The sequence below is a fragment of the Carya illinoinensis genome, chromosome 15, assembly GCF_018687715.1.
Source record: "Carya illinoinensis cultivar Pawnee chromosome 15, C.illinoinensisPawnee_v1, whole genome shotgun sequence".
NCBI classification, from domain to species: Eukaryota; Viridiplantae; Streptophyta; class Magnoliopsida; order Fagales; family Juglandaceae; genus Carya; species Carya illinoinensis.
In genome coordinates this window covers 39,097,051-39,115,390 of record NC_056766.1, presented here as the reverse complement: position 1 = coordinate 39,115,390, position 18,340 = coordinate 39,097,051, and the positions used below count along the sequence as shown (strand labels likewise).

Below are 18,340 nucleotides of genomic sequence, written 5' to 3'. Positions count from 1 at the left end.
TCTTCGATCTTCAGGGGCTACTCACTGCAGCTTACTTCATTCAATCCATTGCATCTGATGATCATGATGAGATAGCTTGGTTACCTCTTTACAAAATCACATGGTATATAGAGAATACATGAATACGGTACCACTTGTAATATATATTAATCTGATCATGATCTATTGTTTTTGCTTTTATCGAGTTTCGAACTTCTTTCCCTCTCTTCTTCCATTCAAACATAGATGCATAAATGCTTTAATAGAATTAAAAAAAGTAAATTTTTTAAGAAGAAGAACTGAAGAAGAAGAAGAAGAAGAAGAAGACTCCAAGCATATGTCTCTGTAGTCAACAATTTTCTTATGCTTCTTGTTTCCTCTGGGCCGGCACCAATATTGTACGTACGTAACACTAGCCACTAGGTACTATAACCTACCTACCTTATACTTTATATCACATGATTTCCTAGTAAGAGGCCTTGCTGTCTTCATGCAACTGATTGAGTTGGAGCGGAACCAGTAATGTTCCTTCTGGTAAGCTTTACTCAGAAGTCAAAAGATGCTATTTGTTTCAGTTGAAGTATTAACTGCACATGCAATATATATATACAGAAGACCCGTGTGATTCGATGGAGTTTAAGCTGGTTGTGTTTGGCTGTTAAGTATATCTCATCATATTTGTGATCAATAGTAATAAAATAGTTGTAAATAGTGTGTAAATGATAGTAAAATAGTTTAAAAATATTTGAGAACAATTTTATTACCAACATCCCACAATTTTTTTTCCTCAACTTGAACGAATATATGAATTACTCTGCATCAAGCCGTGTTAATTTATGAACTTATTTTTGTTTAATCTAGCTTTGTGATTAAAATATTTCTCTTTTAGAGAAGGAAGTCATTTCCCTTTTCCAAAAAGAAAGAAAATTAATTTTAAGAAATGAGTAATTCAAAGTACAAGCCCTCGAAGGTTTTTATGGTAGCCAATTAAGGTTTTGGTAAAATTGTCCGTCTCTCCCGTGACTCAGATAATATATATATATATATATAGAGAGAGAGAGAGAGAGAGAGAGAGAGAGAGAGAGGGGGGGGGGTGGTGGGGGGCACCCCCAGGGGGACAATTGGAAGGCTGATTCCCCTTACTCAAATGTGGACACAATACATATATAGCACACTGCCTGTTCTGTTTAGGATACCCGACAAGAAGATCGATCAAGTACTCTAGATAAGTTTGCATATGTGGAGTCCATGGGCTATCTCACATGATAGTTTTTATTTTTTAAATAGTATTTTAGGGAAGATAAGGTGCACCAAGGTGAGGGTGTAGAACCTTACAACTACCCCAAGGAATAAAAACAACCGATAAGCAACTAAAAATAGATTAAAATGGGACATATAAAGATGGGAAATTGGGGCCACACAATGGTCACGATCTCCTTTTCTTATTATTATTATTAATGGATCGATTGTAATGTTGGCTAAGAAATGAGTCACTCTATAGATGGTTTGGTTTCACTATCTAGTGAGAGAATTATTTGAGAACTTCAATGGTATCCATCATAAGAGATGCTACTATTACTATAAAAGAGTGTGTTTTCCTAAGTCTAAAATTTAGATTTGAGAGACCAAGTTGTAGCTACAGCGAGAGGTCGAACAGCAAGAAACCGAGTGACTAGAAAGGATGAAGCAAAAGAGAGAGAGGAAAGAAAGAAGTGTGTGCGTGGGGGAATGGGGTAATGTTTTTATTTTAGCCTAAAACAAAACATCGAGAGTGGAAAATATTTTTGTTTTAACCTAAAATAAAGCAAAATGCGAAACGACATCGTTTCATTAATTTTGTTCAAATATACGTACTATATATATAAATCCCGACACACAGGTAAAACCTAGGCGAGGGGTAGTGCCGCAACACACACCCTTGTTTTTCGAGGGGGATGGAGCCCACCTGTTCACTAGTCAGATATGGGTGGACTATCCTGCTCGCCTCAAATATGGCCCTAGCAGACTAGGTGTGGGTACCCAGCTCCCACCCCTAATCTAAATGGAGAAGGTGAGGGACATCTTCATTCATGGCCTTTGGTAGGGAAGTATGTGTTGTAACTACTTACCTCATGGCAGAAGAGATTGGATGAAAAGAAAGATTCTCAAACTCATTTTATGTAACTTTTGCGATTGGATAAAATGGTAAGAAGCCTATTTGATAAGTATTTTAAAATTCATTTTATGTGTCTATCTCTCCCTCTAAAAACTCTAAAATTTAAATAGAAACTCATAAGAGTTTTCTATCTAAGAAGGATGTACGCAAACAATTATATATAGTTTGTAAAAATGTACTATTCATATGAGCTTATACAAAGAAAAGATAAAGGGGAAGTTTTGATACAACCTTTGGTAATAAATACTTTTATTAAACTAGTTTTCATTAGATTATTTTTACAATTAAGTTTGTTATGCTGAGTTGGAAGCTTAGTTATAATGATGAGATAGAAGTCACTCATAAAAATATGTACATAACTCTTTGTATTAAGTAGACAAATCATATTATAGTTTCTCAATTTTTCTCTTGACTATTATGAAATCTTCTTGATCTTTTACTCTTGCCCCACGTTATCTTCCTCCTCTGTTCTTCTTGAGCTTAGATTTGGAACATGGTATCAGAGCATTAAAGCTCTACCATGGCGTCATCTACTTCTTCTTCTCCTTCTATTAAGGATTTCTCAAGTCCTTATTATTTTCACAATGGAGATGGTCCAGGAGTTTTGCTCGTTTCTCAAGCCCTAGTAGGAGACAATTACACATTTGGAGTCGTTCAATGTACATGGCCTGAGTGCAAAGAACAAGACTATTTTCATTGACGGTTCTCTTCGCAAACCATCTCCATCTGATTGGTTGTATAATCTGTGGATCTGATGCAACAATATGGTGTTTTCTTGAATCTTAAATTTTGTATCCAAAGAGATATCAAGAAGTGTTATATACATCAATACTGCATTAGAAATCTAGAAAGATCTTAAAGAATAGTTTGCTCAGTGCAATGGTCCCAGGATATATCAATTATAGAAAGCGGTTGCTTCACTTACACAAGATCAATCCTCAGTGAGTACTTATTACAATAAACTCAATGCCTTAAATGGTGTGATTCATCATTGATCTTATGTCTAAACTTTGCAACAAAATGTCATTGTGCAACGTAAACACCAACATCTTCTTAATGTGGCTAGAGCTCTTAGGTTTCAAGTTTGTTTGCCTCTATCTTTCTAGGGTGAGTGTGTTCTTATTGCAGCTTCTCTCATTAATATAAGAACGCCAACACCCTTCCTTCATGGAAAAACCCTTTATGAAGTTCTTTTTTCTATCAAACTAAATTACTCACCTTTAAGGGTACTTGGTTATCTTTGTTATTCTTCCACATTATCCCATAATCGATCCAAATTTGATCCTCGTGCTCGGAAATGTATATTCTTGAGTTATCCTTATGAAATCAAGGGATATAAAGTCTTTGATCTTGATTATGGAACTATCTTCATTTCTAGGGATATCATTTTTTAGGAAAGTATTTTTCCTTATCATGATTCATCTCTACATTTACCCTTTCAAACTCCATATTCATCACTTGTGATTCCTCTTGTTCTATCTGATATTTATGTTCCTAATTCTGAGTCTTCTATTCTTTCCTCATCTGATTTTGTGGCTACTCCTAATTCTGACACTCCTTCTTCATCTAATGAGACTATCCGTAGATCTGTTAGACTTCGAAAACAACCTTCATATTTATAGGACTATCATTGCAATCTCTTACAGACTTTTAAGACCAATTCACAGTTTGTTCCCTCTGTTGATTCTCATATAACAGGTTTTGTGTCCTTGCATTCTTCTTCATCAGGTATTTTGTTTCCTCTCTCTTACGTTTTATCATATAATCTTTTGTCTCCTACTCATCAAGTTTTCTATGCCACCATATCTGCTAATATAGAACCCAAATATTTTCATCAAGACATTAAATCTCTAGCTTGGTGTGATGCCATGGTGGCTAAAATTAAAACTTTAGAAGATAAAAATACTTGGACTTTAATCTCTTTGCCTACTGGTAAACATCCCATGCAAATAGGTATATAAAATTAAGTATACAAGTCTGATGGTACCGTTGAAAGGCATAAAGCTACGCTGATTGCTAAAGGTTACACACAATAAAAGGGCCTAGATTACTTAGAGGCATTTTCTCCAATTGTTAAGCTGGTAATTGTTAGATGCCTTCTATCCATAGTTGCAGCTAAAAGCTTGTTTCTTCATCAACTTGACATGAATAATACTTTTTTACATGGTGATTTGGAGGAAGAGGTTTACATGTCTATTCCTCAAGGTTTTTCTAAAAAAAATGGAGAGAATCTTGTTTGCAAGTTAAATATATCTTTATATGGCTTAAAGCAAGCATCACGGCAATCGTTTGCCAAGTTCTCTTGTACTATCTTGGCTCTTGGTTTTGTGCAGTCCATGTCATATTATTCTTTGTTCACTCATTGTCAATTTGTTGCTCTACTTGTATATGTTGATGATATTATCATTGCTACCAATGGTGTTGCTTCTATTGTTGAACTCAAAACTTATCTCAATAATATTATCATTTTTCTTTTAGACGATTTTGACATGGGCTTTTTTACAATTCTTTCATAATTAATTCTCTAAAAAAAGCTCTCGAAATTTTTTAGAGTAGGACTTTATTCCATTGATTTTAATTATTGTAAGACTTCTTAGCCAAATAATTTATTGAGTTATGTTATATTATATATATAGATATATGTATAGATTTATAAATATATACACTACACTTCTTTTTCTTCCTATCATATTATGATGAGGTGACATTATCCATCAACTCTTAAATCACTTCTTATTTCTTAGAATAGACAAATTCAATAATCGATCATGTATAATAATACACTGATACATTAGATCGAGAATAATTTGAAATAGATCCTTATGTATACATACAGATAAGGATCTATTTCGGATTATTTATGACTTAATTTCATCAATATCTTGATTCATAATAGGGTTTAATGATGCAAAGTCCTTTTGGTCTCTTTTCGTGCAATATCTTTTCTTTTGATAAGTACCTTTCATGCAATATGACCAAGTGGTATCATATCCTTAACAAGTGGATGCCTTGTTTGATCATTAAAAAGATTTGGAGTTATCTAGTACACAAAGTTTTATTTCCTTAAATAGGTGTTTTATTAGGTTTCCTAATCAAGCTAATAAGACTTTGTGTACTAGATAACTCCAAATCTTTTTAATGATCAAAAAAGGCATCCACTTGTTAAGGCTTTGATACCACTTGATCATACCACTTGACCACTTGATACCCATTATGGCAGACTACTTCTTACCATGATCGATTTAGGAACTTGGTAATTAATTAAGTTTTATGATTGTAAATAAATAATTAAAAAACAGGTTCATTACCTTCCCTTCTCTTTCTTCTATCTTATACTTGTAAGTTTCTAAGAGAAATATTTTAATTATAAAAAATTATATAAAATTAATTTAATAAATTGAAGTGATTTGAGGTCATTTATAAAACTGTAAAATTATTTTTATTATCAAATAAGTCTAATAAATAATATAAAATTATATAAACTTATGAGATTATATTTATATAATTACGATTATCTAGGGGTGTAAATTGGTCTGGTCCGATCCGAGTGATGGATCAAAATTTTTGGTCCATCACTTTTTCCGAATTAGACCGGACTGAACATCTATAGGGATTGGACCTGACCGCTATGGTCTAGTCAGTCCGTTCGGTTCAACTCAATTATATTTTTAAATTTTTTTTTCTTTTTTTTCAAATAAATTAATAAAAAAATCTATTTCAATTACTAAATTAAAATTAAGTAAATTATTAATGTAAATTATGTAACTAACTCATTAAAAAAATATTTTCTATGGTTGATGATAATAAGTTAGCTAAAAATTATATCATTAATTTATATAATTACTGTATAAAAATAATATATTAAAGCATTAAAAATATTTTTAAAAAATATATAAGAGTTTGGTCTATTTAATTCGATCGAATTCAAAATTTACAGACTTCAAAACCAGACCTAATGATTTCGATACATAAGTTATTGAATTGAGATTGACTGGTCCAAACTTCGATCCGATCTCATCTAAACCGAACTATTCGGTCCAATCAATTTTTCCCACACTCGATCGATCCACTTACATCCCTAATTATAAAACTCATTTTTCTGTTTTTTTTTTTTTAAATAAATTATAATATTTTTTAAAGTTTGGAATGTTTTGTTGGCTGTAATTAGGAGTTGCTAGCCCCAATAATATCAACTGTGAGCCAGAGTTTGCAGCCTTAACTAAATCAGCTCGCGTCACTGTTATCTCTTTGCAGTCTTCCACTGTACATAATGTCGTATGTTAAAAATGACAAGACACTGAAGGTGGTAAGAAAAGGAAACAAAAGCGATGCTTCTAAGAGCCAACAACATTATTATTAATTATTATCATTATTCAGCCACATGGTCAAGGGTCGCTGAAACATTACCAGGAAAGCTTTTGCTCTCTTTCCCGGCAAATTTCCGCCACTCATGATCAGTTTCAGTACTACTCCGGACCCATCATCCCCATCCAGCTCAACCCCTTTTGTTACCATAATTCTGCCTTCCTTTGTAGTCAACAGCACTATAATTGAATATCCCTCCCCCATCTCCTCATTGATTAGTTAGTTTAAGGACATTTTTGGAAAATGTATGAGTTGAAATGAGAAATTTGTGCATGATGATAAAATAATTTATAAATAATAATTAAGTAGTTTCAGTTATAATGTTTTATTGAGTTTTGAGAAATGAGAAAAAAAATTAAATAAAAATATTATAAAGTTAAAATATTGTTAAAATATAAATTTTTTAATATTATTTTTATTTTTGTATATGAAAAGGTTGAGTTGTTTTTTTATATTTTGTTTGGAAGTTTTAGAAAATTATAATGATTAAATGAAAAATTTGAAGATTTAAAATTAAAAAGTGTTTGTGTTTAAGTGATGTTTAGAAAGAAAATGAAATAAGATAAGATCATGAGATTGGATGAGATGAAACTTAATCCCAAACAACCCCTATGTAAAGGCTCGTTTGGAAAGTAAGGTGCCGTTTGGATATTGAGTTGAGATTAGATGAATTGAAATGAAAGTTAAATAAAATATTGTTATAATATTATTTTTTAATATTATTATTGTTTTTAGATTTGAAAAAGTTGAATGGTATATTATATTTTATGTAAAAATTTAAAAAAATTGTAATGATGAAACACTTTTAATATCAAAACGAGGCTTAGAATACCTCATAATATTTGTAAATAGTAATGAAATATTTGTGAATAGAGCGAAATAGTTTAAGTTAAGATACTTTATTAGGTTTTGAGAAAGTAGATAAAAAAGGTTGAATAAAATATAATAAAGTTAAAAGATGGTTAAAATATAATTTTTATTCTAGAATTTGAAAAAGTTGAATTAATTTTTTATTTTATTTGAAAGTTTGAAAAAGTTGTAAATTGTAATGATTAAGGCTTGATTTAATTTCACAAACCTCTGGAATCCTCCATCTCATCTCAACATCTATATACCATTCAAATACAAATATTTTTCAATATAAATTTTCAATTTTTCAGTTTTTTTATTTAATCATTAGAAGTTTTACAAACTTTCAAACAAAACATTAGAAAAAAAAAAATGCAACTTTTTCAAATTTTAAAACAAAAATAATATTAAAAAATTAAATTCAAATAACTCTTTAACTTTATATTTTTTTATTCCGTTTTTTCTCCCTCATTTTTCAAAACTCTATAAAAATCTTAACTCAAACCATTTCACTGTTATTCATAAATTATATTACTATTATTTATATATTTCTTATCTCATCTCATATGTATAACTAAACGAGACCTAAGTAGAGATTAGATGAAAATATTGAATATTTGAAATTGAAAAGTACGTATTTTATATTTGAGGGGAAATGAAATATTTGAAAATATATGAGGATACCTTAAAATAATTGTGTTCCTAATCAAGTCCTTAAACTTAGATATCATCCACCAAAGACAATGATTTTACTAGACAATCGACTGATCTCTCCCACATGGCGGGAGGGTGGAAATCTCCCTTGCCGCACTCACCACGTTCATGAAGTGGAAGATCCCTAGCTAATGCCCATGGTGAGGGTAATCAAATACCCTTTAACTCTATGCTACAATATAACTCTATGATCATGTTATGGCACAAAAACACTTCTTGAGAAAACCCACCAACCAAACCCATACTTGATTATTTTGTATTAATTTATATTTTGTACCTCATGAGTAATTACTCAAATCATTAAAAAATTACAATGTGCAATTTCTTAGGATTCAATTATCAAGGTCGTGCCAAATGCATGGTTTCTCGTATCACAATTCCCCCCCCCCCCCCCCCCCCCCCCCCCCCCCCTCTCTCTCTCTCTCTCTCTCTCTCTCTCTCTCTCTCTCTCTCTCTCTCTCTCTCTCTCTCTCTCTCTCTCTCTCTCTCTCTCTCTCTCTATCGACTGTTAGAGTAAAATGAGAGCACTATTTATAACTTAAGAAATCTACCGTGTAGAACTTACACATCTTAAGAATATTGTATCTAGCATTAATAAGAAGGAAATTAATATGTATATTTTCTTCATTTTTTTCCGTTAAAGAGGAACCTTCGTGAAAGTAGCACTAATGGTACTCATCGCTAGTATATTACATCCAAGACGACATATGTATGGTAGGGTACTATGACAGTGAGACACAGATGTTTTGTCCAAAGTATAATGTAATTATCAGTAAATATGTGTATATTTATCATGTAGTACTTGTGAATATTTAAGCAGAGAATTTCTTAGGCAAAATGCAAAACAAAAACTTAGTAACACATAAAATTAGAGTAATGCTTGCTAGATACAGTTGCTAGATACAATTTTAAGATGTATAACTCTCGTACACTCATTTCAAAAAAAAAAGTAAAGATTTACTATTAAAAAATTATTTTTTATATGAATATCAAATTTATTTAAAATATATATATATATATACGAGACTTACCTACAATATTAAACTGTACATGTAAATATCATTGTTACATGTAAATATCAAAAGAAATAATAAAAAATGGGAGGTGATCATCGAGTGGCCGTATGCATGTGATAAATAATGAAATTCCCGACGACTTTATGTTTTGTTTTCTCAGCATTCCCGACGTGAATTATTGGCAAAAACCCATACCCTTCAGGGGCCCACTGAAGCTTTGCTGATAGTTTTATTTGTCTGACAATGGAAACCAATGTTTTTTTGTTAATATATAACGTACGATAGTGCATGCTAGCTAGCTAGGGTGGTTTGGCACACAACTCCTTCATGTCTTATAATAAAATGTATTTAATTTATGATAATATTGACCTGTAGCTAGGGTTCATGAACCCAAGAGACTGTCCAACTATAAATATTCCCTTCATAAAAATTAAAAAAATAAAAATAAAAGCTCATGCATTTTCGATCTCCTCCAAAATATATAAAATATATGCCATGTGATGGGATGCTATAGGGATTGGCTACAAATTTCATTGACTAGGCTTTCCTTGACAAAGATTAGATTAGTTTCTCTATTTATTTATCATATCAATCTATCGTGAGAAATATTTTAATAATAAAAAAATTTTATAAAAATAAAATTCACGTACTGCATGATATGATTTAACGTGATACATTAAATTATAAAATTATTTTTATCGTATTATATAAAATTATATCAATTTATAAATTTACATTTATCAAATGTCTTCATAGCGATATATAACACTTCTCATCTATCGCGGGTATGTCTATATAAGTCATATAAAGAATGAGATCAAGTACTTATTGTTCCCATGTATATGATCCCAAGGTCGATGGATCAAGGCCATTACCACAATAAGGTTAGCTAGCTAGCTAGGGAGAACTTTGATTTCAAAGTCAACCATTGTCTCAAAATTTGTTCATATAAAAAATTAAAGTTCTAGTTAAATTAATCATGTTTACCACTTCTTGGGGATCCCTTTCAAAAGGCCACCTTATCTAAAGAAAACAATTTTATTTAGCTAAAAAGGTCATATTGCTTAAATAATGTGTTTCTTTTAAGCACGATCTTAGTTTGCTATCATTACTTACTAGTCCAAGATAATGTTGTTAAAATAGTAAATAGATGACTAAAAGGGGATCCTAAAACTAAGTTTTTTCCCCCAAATGTGAAAGAAAAAGAATGTGCGGTCAGCTGTTATATGTGAAAATGATCTGTCTTTTTTATTAAAATGAATCTGTTTTCATCGTAAATAATCATTCTGATTGCAAATAATTCATCACAAATATCTATTTCTATTTTTCTTGTGGTGATATATGATTAATTTGATCGATATCACCTCTGATAAGGAAGAAAAAATTAATTTACAAGTCTATTTATTGATACACACAACATGTTAATTAATTAACACAAAAGTACTATTCCATATTAACTAGCAAAAAAATTGATTTTTTTTTTGTTTTTATAAATATAATGTTTAATCTCACAACAAATAGTATATTAAAGCATCGACTTGTATGTAGTAGAACAAAAAATAATAATAATTAAAATTAAGATTAATTAAAATTAACATTAATAGAAGTTCATGGCCTGTGCTATTTATTAATGTGAAGAATGTATCAAAATGACCCCATTTAGTTGCAATATATACTGTCTGTAAAAGGACTCCAATTACTTGGGTGGGTGAAAAGTAGCAATGAAAGCCATGATGCTACACAGCACAAGTAGATAAAAAGCTATGAATTACGACAAGCGTGGGCAGTTTCATATATCCTATCTAATGTCTATACACTAAGGAAGAGAGAGAGAGAGAGAGAGAGAGAGAGAGAGATGGAGGCAGATCAGAGCACAAATGATCTATACAGAGAGTGTCTGAGAAACCATGCAGCCAGCCTTGGAAGCTACGCCACAGACGGCTGTGGAGAGTTTACACTCGATGACACCTCTCCGGGTAGCCTCCAATGCGCAGCATGCGGCTGCCATCGCAACTTCCACCGCAAGGTCACGTACATAGCGACCCACCATGGGAGATCATCAGGACTGAGCTACAGCAGCCGCGGCCTAGACCCCGAGACGACCACAACCGATCTCATGGAGTACAGTGGCGGCGGTGGTGGACGGCAGGCGGTCATGGCGAAGGTGGAGTCGGGGGAGGCTGCAGAGAGAAACAGCTTCAGCAAGAAGAGGTTCAGGACAAAGTTTACACAGGATCAGAAGGAGAAGATGCTGGCTTTTGCAGAGAAGCTGGGATGGAAGCTACAGAGAAAGGATCTAGATGAAGAGATTGAGAAGTTCTGCAGAAGTGTTGGGGTGAGTAGGCAGGTGTTCAAAGTGTGGATGCACAACCACAAAAACTCTTCATCCTCCTCTTCTGCTTCTACTGGCAATGCCTCCTCTCTCACTCAGTAGTAGAACTAGTAGTAGTACTTCTGGGAGAGGATTCAATCCTTAGAGAGAGAGAGATTAAAGGAAGTTGATAATCTTATTATTTCTACTTTATTTTTTCATATGATCTTCTTTTGTTTGGTTGTAATTTATCCTAATTTTTCTAAGGAAAAGATGCATATCTGCGTTACTTCTTTTTCTTCTTCCTTTTTGTGTCTCCCATATGCATGATTTTCTAGGCAAAGCTTTGGCTTTCCAGGAATTAGGGTACGCAGTATTTGGGTTAGGATGATCATTTATGACACTTTGATCCGATTTTCAAGATTCAATTTCAAGTCTAAAACGGTAAAATTAATGGGATCGATGGGATCGATGAGTACCAATCGATACATCTATATATATATATATATATAACCCATGATCATAAAGGTAGCTAGCCCATGTCTGTACACGTTACAGCGGCTTGCGTGAATCATAAATAATAATGGGGAGGGATTCAATGAATGAGAATCAACACCGTACGTGATCAATGATCATCCTTAATTTGAATTTTCTGTTTCTGATTTTTTGTTTGTTTGTTTGTATATTTCATATATAAGATCAAATATTAACGTCAGGACGTTTGTACTATGTATACTATTATTGTAATTACTACGTACCAGTAATAGGACACACAATGATATACATATATATAGATAAGGATGAGGGAAATGAAATAGGTCCTTTGGTTGAAGGGCTCCAGATATATAGAAAGAGCCATATTATTGCAATTTGCATAAGTTTTTTGTGGTTGGGGGGTGGGAGGAAGAATACATATATTATTCTGACAGTGATCTGCAGATAAGGTTGTGCAATTAATCCGAGTACTGCTAGTTATTACGTGAATGGGTGGCTCTAGTGGTCTACGCCCACCGCTCCCTGCACCATGCAAGGAGCGTTCTAATTAAGGTTTTTTTTTTTTTTTTTTTTTTTCCCTTTATATTTTTTAATATATTTTTTAAAAATAATATTATTAAATAATAATTTTTTAATCATTAAAGAAAAAAATTAAAAAATAAAATAAAAAATTTAGCGGTAAGTTTGAATGGTTAGAGTAGCATTTTTCTTACGTGAATAATCCGCTTAAATAAAGCTTGTATTGATCATCTGAACCTAATCAAAAATGGAGGGAACCCCAATAGAAACAAATTGATCAAGAACAATCAAGTGGATGGATAAAATCATACTAAATCGATGGAAATTATTTTTTCTCTTTTTTCAAAATTTCATAAAATTCTTAACTCAAACTATTTTACTACTATTCACAAATTTTCTTACTATTATTCACAAATTTTTTTATCTCATCTTATCTATGTAAACAAACAAGGTTTAAGTCAAGAAGTTTTATGGAGTTTCGGGAAATAAGAGAGAAAAAATTGAATAAAAAAATTGTAAAGTTAGAAGAATATTAGAATATAATTTTTTAATATTAATTTTTTTTTAAAATTTGAAAATTTTGAATTGTTTTTTTGTGTTTTGTTTAGAAATTTGACAAAATTGTAATGGGTAATGGTTAAATGAAAAAGTTAAAAATTAAAAATTGAAAAATATTTGTGAAACCAAGCTAGGGCTAAATCGACCAAAATGACTTGAACAATGCTAAATTAGTAAAACTTAAAATGAATCGGCCAGAAATTGTAATGTCCAGCCGATTAATTCATGCTTACTAGGTGAAACATTACATGATTTTCAAATCACCATTGTTTTGTTATTAGGTATAGTTAGATTACAAATGATTTTTAGGATTTTTTTTTTTTTTTTTAGTTGTTATTGGGCGGGCGGCCTGAATTGCTAGCCTATGTGGTAGTGTAAGATATGATAAAATCATGTGACATAGGGGAACTAAAGTGCGACATGAATCTTGATGGAAATATTAGGAATCTTGGTCAGGATAAGAGATCTCAATTGTAATATTAACTAAGATAGAAACCCTGAATGTGATTAAAAGTCTTGTTGGGTGGAAATCATGTTGAACCATAGCATGAAAAGGATAAGAGGTTCAAATATTAATGGTGTTGAACTCTCTCGAAAGAAGGCCAAATCCAACTTTAAAAGTTATGAGGCTTGCTGACAATTTATTGAACCACAGTAATGGGTCAAAAAAGGTAGTTTGAAGTGACCCATAATATTGAGTGTAACTATCGGGAATGGTAACTGATAAGGGCTATTTAGGCCAAGTTTGGTTAGCCGATACATTTCATCTATACTGTACAATAATTTTTCTTATCCACACATATTATATTTTGTCTCTAAATTTTAAAAACATCCACTTAAATAAACAGTAATAAACAGTAAATAGTGCATGAAAAATAAAAATTGACATGAACAATATATTAATAGTGCACAATTCGCCTATCTATAAAACAGCAAGACCCACGCTTTTTTTAAATCTTAAAAATTAAAAACTATCTCGTCTCATCTCACTATCTAAACACATATTTTTTTTTTACAAATTATTTCATCTCATCTTAATTCAAAAATTTCATTACTATTCATAATATTTCATCTCATCATATTGCATAACCAAACAGGACCCTAGTTCCAAGTCAAAATCATGACAAATGCAAGTCACCTAAAGCCCAAATGTAATTTGTATTTTTGTCCTAATTTAAAATATTTGAATTAGAGAAGTGCTAGTCACAAAACGATTTCATAATAAGAAATTTACAAATTAACGTGATTTCATATAATGCATTAGATCTAATTTATAATAAAAATAATTTTATAATCTGACATATCACGAAAAGCCATGTTTGTATGTGAGTTTACTTTTTTGACATACATTTATGGCTAAAGCATTCCTCTTGTTTGTTTCATGTTAAATTATTAGGGCAAGATATACAATGCCAATTTGTTCCTTCAACATCGATTGAAGTATAATCTCCAGATTTACGAGGAAAAAAAAAATCCCAGCGATATAGATTGGAGCGATTTATCCTATGGTATCGAAAAGTACTACAGAAAGCATCAACTAACAATAAGAACATAGCTAATTCCAGTTCCAAACAGGGTATCATGCATGTTTCTTTTAACACAAGCAAACATCTTTTGTCGTATGAAATTTCTTGAAACAGCAAGAAATGAACTGCAAAGAGCAGAGAATTATAATAATTATTACACAGAGATTGAATGCTGCAGCACGAGGATGTTCTATTCCTAGTGACTATGGCACCACGAACTTTTGCAGAGCAAGATCGGCATATTGCTATTAATGTTCTTATTTATATCTTCTTTTGTGAAAACATCACCAAAGTCATGCCACGGAGTAAATTAATGCGATCATATGAGGAAAAAAAACAAGTAAAATGAAGCATACCAGTTTACAAATCCATGTCAGTACCAACAAATACTTTATGGACAATACAACAACAAAGTCTTACTAGAGATACTACCAGTAGTCCTACATTAACTACTTATGTCTTGTATCCCTACCTTGTGAACGAGAAACATCTGCCAAAGATCACTTTGCAAGCATCATCCTCACAAACTCCTCATAATTCACCTGACCATCACCGTCCATATCTGCTTCTTTTATCATCTCATCCACTTCTTCATCTGTCAGCTTTTCCCCAAGATTGGTCATCACATGCCGTAGCTGAACAAAGATCCCAAAAGCAGTAAAGAATCAAAGGCACACATAGGATCAGTTGCAGAAATTTAAAATAGGTTGTTAATTATATCTAATCCTCAAACAATGTTGAGAACAACAACAAAGCGAGAAACAAATCCGTGTTATAATTTACCTCTGCAGCAGAAATATAGCCATTCTGATCCTTGTCAAACACCTTGAAAGCTTCTTTGAGTTCCTCCTCAGAATCAGTATCCTTGAAAGGAGAAAAGAAATTGATACAATCATTTTTGACTAAACAAACTAGTTTGGGGTGTTCTGCATCGCTTGGATTTTCCTCATTTTGCTATGTAACCAAAATTCAGATTCCATAGCTCCAACGAAACAGTTAAAACCAAAAGCTGAATTGAGCAGACAATAAAAGTTACGTTGTGGTCCATAATTATGAATCAACATGATGGAGTTTCACAAATAAAATCTCAGCTGAGTAATTTTCAATCAACCGTGTGAATGATGGGCAGAATCGTCCAAACACAGATGCTAGTCCATTTTCAAATGAGTTGTTATATAGCAAGTCACCATCACCACTAAGCAGCTGGCCAAATATGGACAGACTAAATAAGATGAACATGCAGCACATTGACTGGAAAGACATCGAGAGGTAGTTTATCACAGAAATTTCATATGCCAGAAGTGAAACCAATTAAATTGTATCAAGTAGTCTAGTGCTGAGTGAGGTAAGCACTATGACATTGATGGACAGAGAACTGAGCTCACCTTCATTTTCCGTGCCATCAAATTGAGAAACTCAGAGAAATCAATTGTGCCATTATGATCAGCATCAACTTCATTGATCATATCCTGCAGTTCAGCTTCAGTAGGATTTTGTCCCAAAGATCTCATGACTGTTCCCAACTCTTTCGTAGTGATGCATCCTTTACAAGCAAATAAGACAGCAAAAACTCTATCAATACCATTCTAAACTCATATTATTGCTTCAACGGAAATAAAAATGTTGATAACAAGACATATAGCATGTCACAATGGCATAAATCTATAGGTCCATCGTCGCCTTCAGAGGAAAGATTATAAGAGATTTACAACTGAACATGTTGGTTTTTAAATATAGCTCCTGCTTTTAAATGATGGCCAAATCTTGGACTGCTTAAATGGCAAAAACCAACTGCCTAAAAACAGAGGCCACTTCACAGCATTGACAAAAAGTTGAAAAAACATTAGGTATACTAAACACACAACACACGTAGCTTCTGCCTTTTAAAAGTTGCCATTCTTGGCCCACTTCTCAAATACAGTTTCACAAAATTAGTGAAACACTCGAGCATCTTTGGCTATTGAAACGTGATGCAAGCAGCTTTTGTTTTTTTAAAAGCTGAAACACCCCTGGAGATTAGCCCCACCAAGAAGCAATGCCTACGTGCTTTTCAGAAGCCATTTAGAAAACAAAATCTGCTCCACAAATTTGTTGAAAAGCTAAACACATGCACAACCTGCCATTCTAAAAAATCATTTAACAAGCAAGACATTTGTTAAGATAAAATGAAATAATAAATTCCACCTCTTCCCATCAACTTAGGATGTTGGGATAAGTGGTGATTACTCATGGTATCAAAGCAAAGAACTTGAGTTCGAATCCTGACTTACACTATATCCCATTTAATTAAATATTTCACATGTTGGGCATATCATTGAGGGGGAGTCTAGCTCATGCGTGAGGAGGAGCGTTAACATACAAATTAAATAATAAAATCTACATCTTCTCATCAATTTAAACTTGGAACAAGTCACAACTTTGACAAATAACTTAAATATGTCAATTAAATGTTGAACTATTTTAAATTGCATAAAAATGACAAGCTTCTAAAAAAACAGAACTCGACATAACCTAACTGGAATCACATTAAGTTAAAACACACAACACAACCTCAAATATGTCAAAACCCGATACAGATTTTCACATACTGCTCAGAGATTCACCAAGGAAATATATTAACAACGCAATTTCATTTTAAGCAACAAATATCTGAAGCCCGAGTACGAGTCTAACACGTTCACAAAAACCATCCAGAACATGCTCAATTACGAAATATTACAACATCGCAACAAAAAAAGAGTAATCCAAATAATGATATCAAAACCCCCAAATACATAAAAACTAGAAGAAAAGACACAAGTATAAGCCATTAAGTTTCTCTGCTCATATCCAAAACAAAAAAACTTCCCATCTTCCATAGGAAGGAAGAGAAAATGAATACGACACAAAATTAGGAAGAAAGGAATATAGAAAATACCATCGCCGTCCTTGTCGAAGAGGCTGAAGGCTTCCTTGAACTCAGCGATCTGCTCCTCCGTAAGCTGCTCCGCCATCGATCTCTGAATCAAAAAGTCTGGCCTGGTCGTCTTTCGAATATTATCTCAGAGAGAGAGAGAGAGTTATGTGTGTGTTTACTTTCTGCCTGTGGGGAGAGTAAATGTTGACCGCGATGTGTAACTACAACGCTGTTTCCGTGCGTGGGGGTATTTGGTGAGATCCGTGTCCACCGGGACCGGGTCCGGGTCCCAGTCAGGGTCCGAAACTCCGAATTCTCTATTATTTATATATATATATATATTATATATATTTTTGCGTAATATTAGTTACGGTCTTTAATTATGAGATGGAGATTTTTCTATTATCATTTTTCATATTTTTTTCTATTAATTTGTATACTTTGCTTACACAAATTATTACCTTTTTTCTTATCTTTTAGAAACTTTAGGTCTAAAAGTTTTATACAAGAAAATTTATATATTGATATCACATAACATTTACTTTATAATAAGAACAATTTTATAACTTAATGATCACATTAAGTCACATTAGTTTGTGAACTTTATCGAAGATTTATGCGTGATCAAGTATTTCTCTTTCCCATTTTACTTTTCAATATTTAGTTTATAATTTTGTCATTTGACTATTTTTGTCTTTGTAAAATATTTTATATTTGAATATTTATTTATTTTTAATTATTTAAATGGTTGAGATTTTGAAACGTTAGCATTAGTCCCTTTTAATATGTGACAAAGAAAAATCCACTTTTCGCAAGTTAAACATTTTGTTATATTTTACCGCATTTAAAAAAGATATATATATCATATCTCACTTAGTAAAGTCTTCATATTTAAATTTGAAATTAAATTATTAAGATTTGAAGGTCTTGGTCCATCCATTGTTGATGTATCATTAA

General features: G+C 32.2%; 2 protein-coding genes across 2 annotated transcripts; one reads left to right on the top strand and one right to left on the bottom strand.

Moving 5' to 3' along the window:
• The first annotated feature begins 10,841 nt into the window (after positions 1 to 10,841).
• LOC122297196 (zinc-finger homeodomain protein 10-like) lies at positions 10,842 to 11,678 on the top strand. The gene has a single exon (XM_043107173.1). The coding sequence runs from the start codon at positions 10,934 to 10,936 to the stop codon at positions 11,510 to 11,512; it is 579 nt and encodes a 192-aa protein (XP_042963107.1). The 5' UTR covers positions 10,842 to 10,933; the 3' UTR covers positions 11,513 to 11,678.
• A 3,051-nt stretch (positions 11,679 to 14,729) lies between these two features.
• LOC122297664 (calmodulin-like) lies at positions 14,730 to 17,600 on the bottom strand. The gene is made up of 4 exons (XM_043107798.1): positions 17,405 to 17,600; positions 15,873 to 16,030; positions 15,271 to 15,351; positions 14,730 to 15,122 (listed from the first exon to the last, which is right to left on the bottom strand). The coding sequence occupies exons 1-4, from the start codon at positions 17,478 to 17,480 to the stop codon at positions 14,988 to 14,990; spliced, it is 450 nt and encodes a 149-aa protein (XP_042963732.1). The 5' UTR covers positions 17,481 to 17,600; the 3' UTR covers positions 14,730 to 14,987.
• Positions 17,601 to 18,340: the final 740 nt, after the last annotated feature.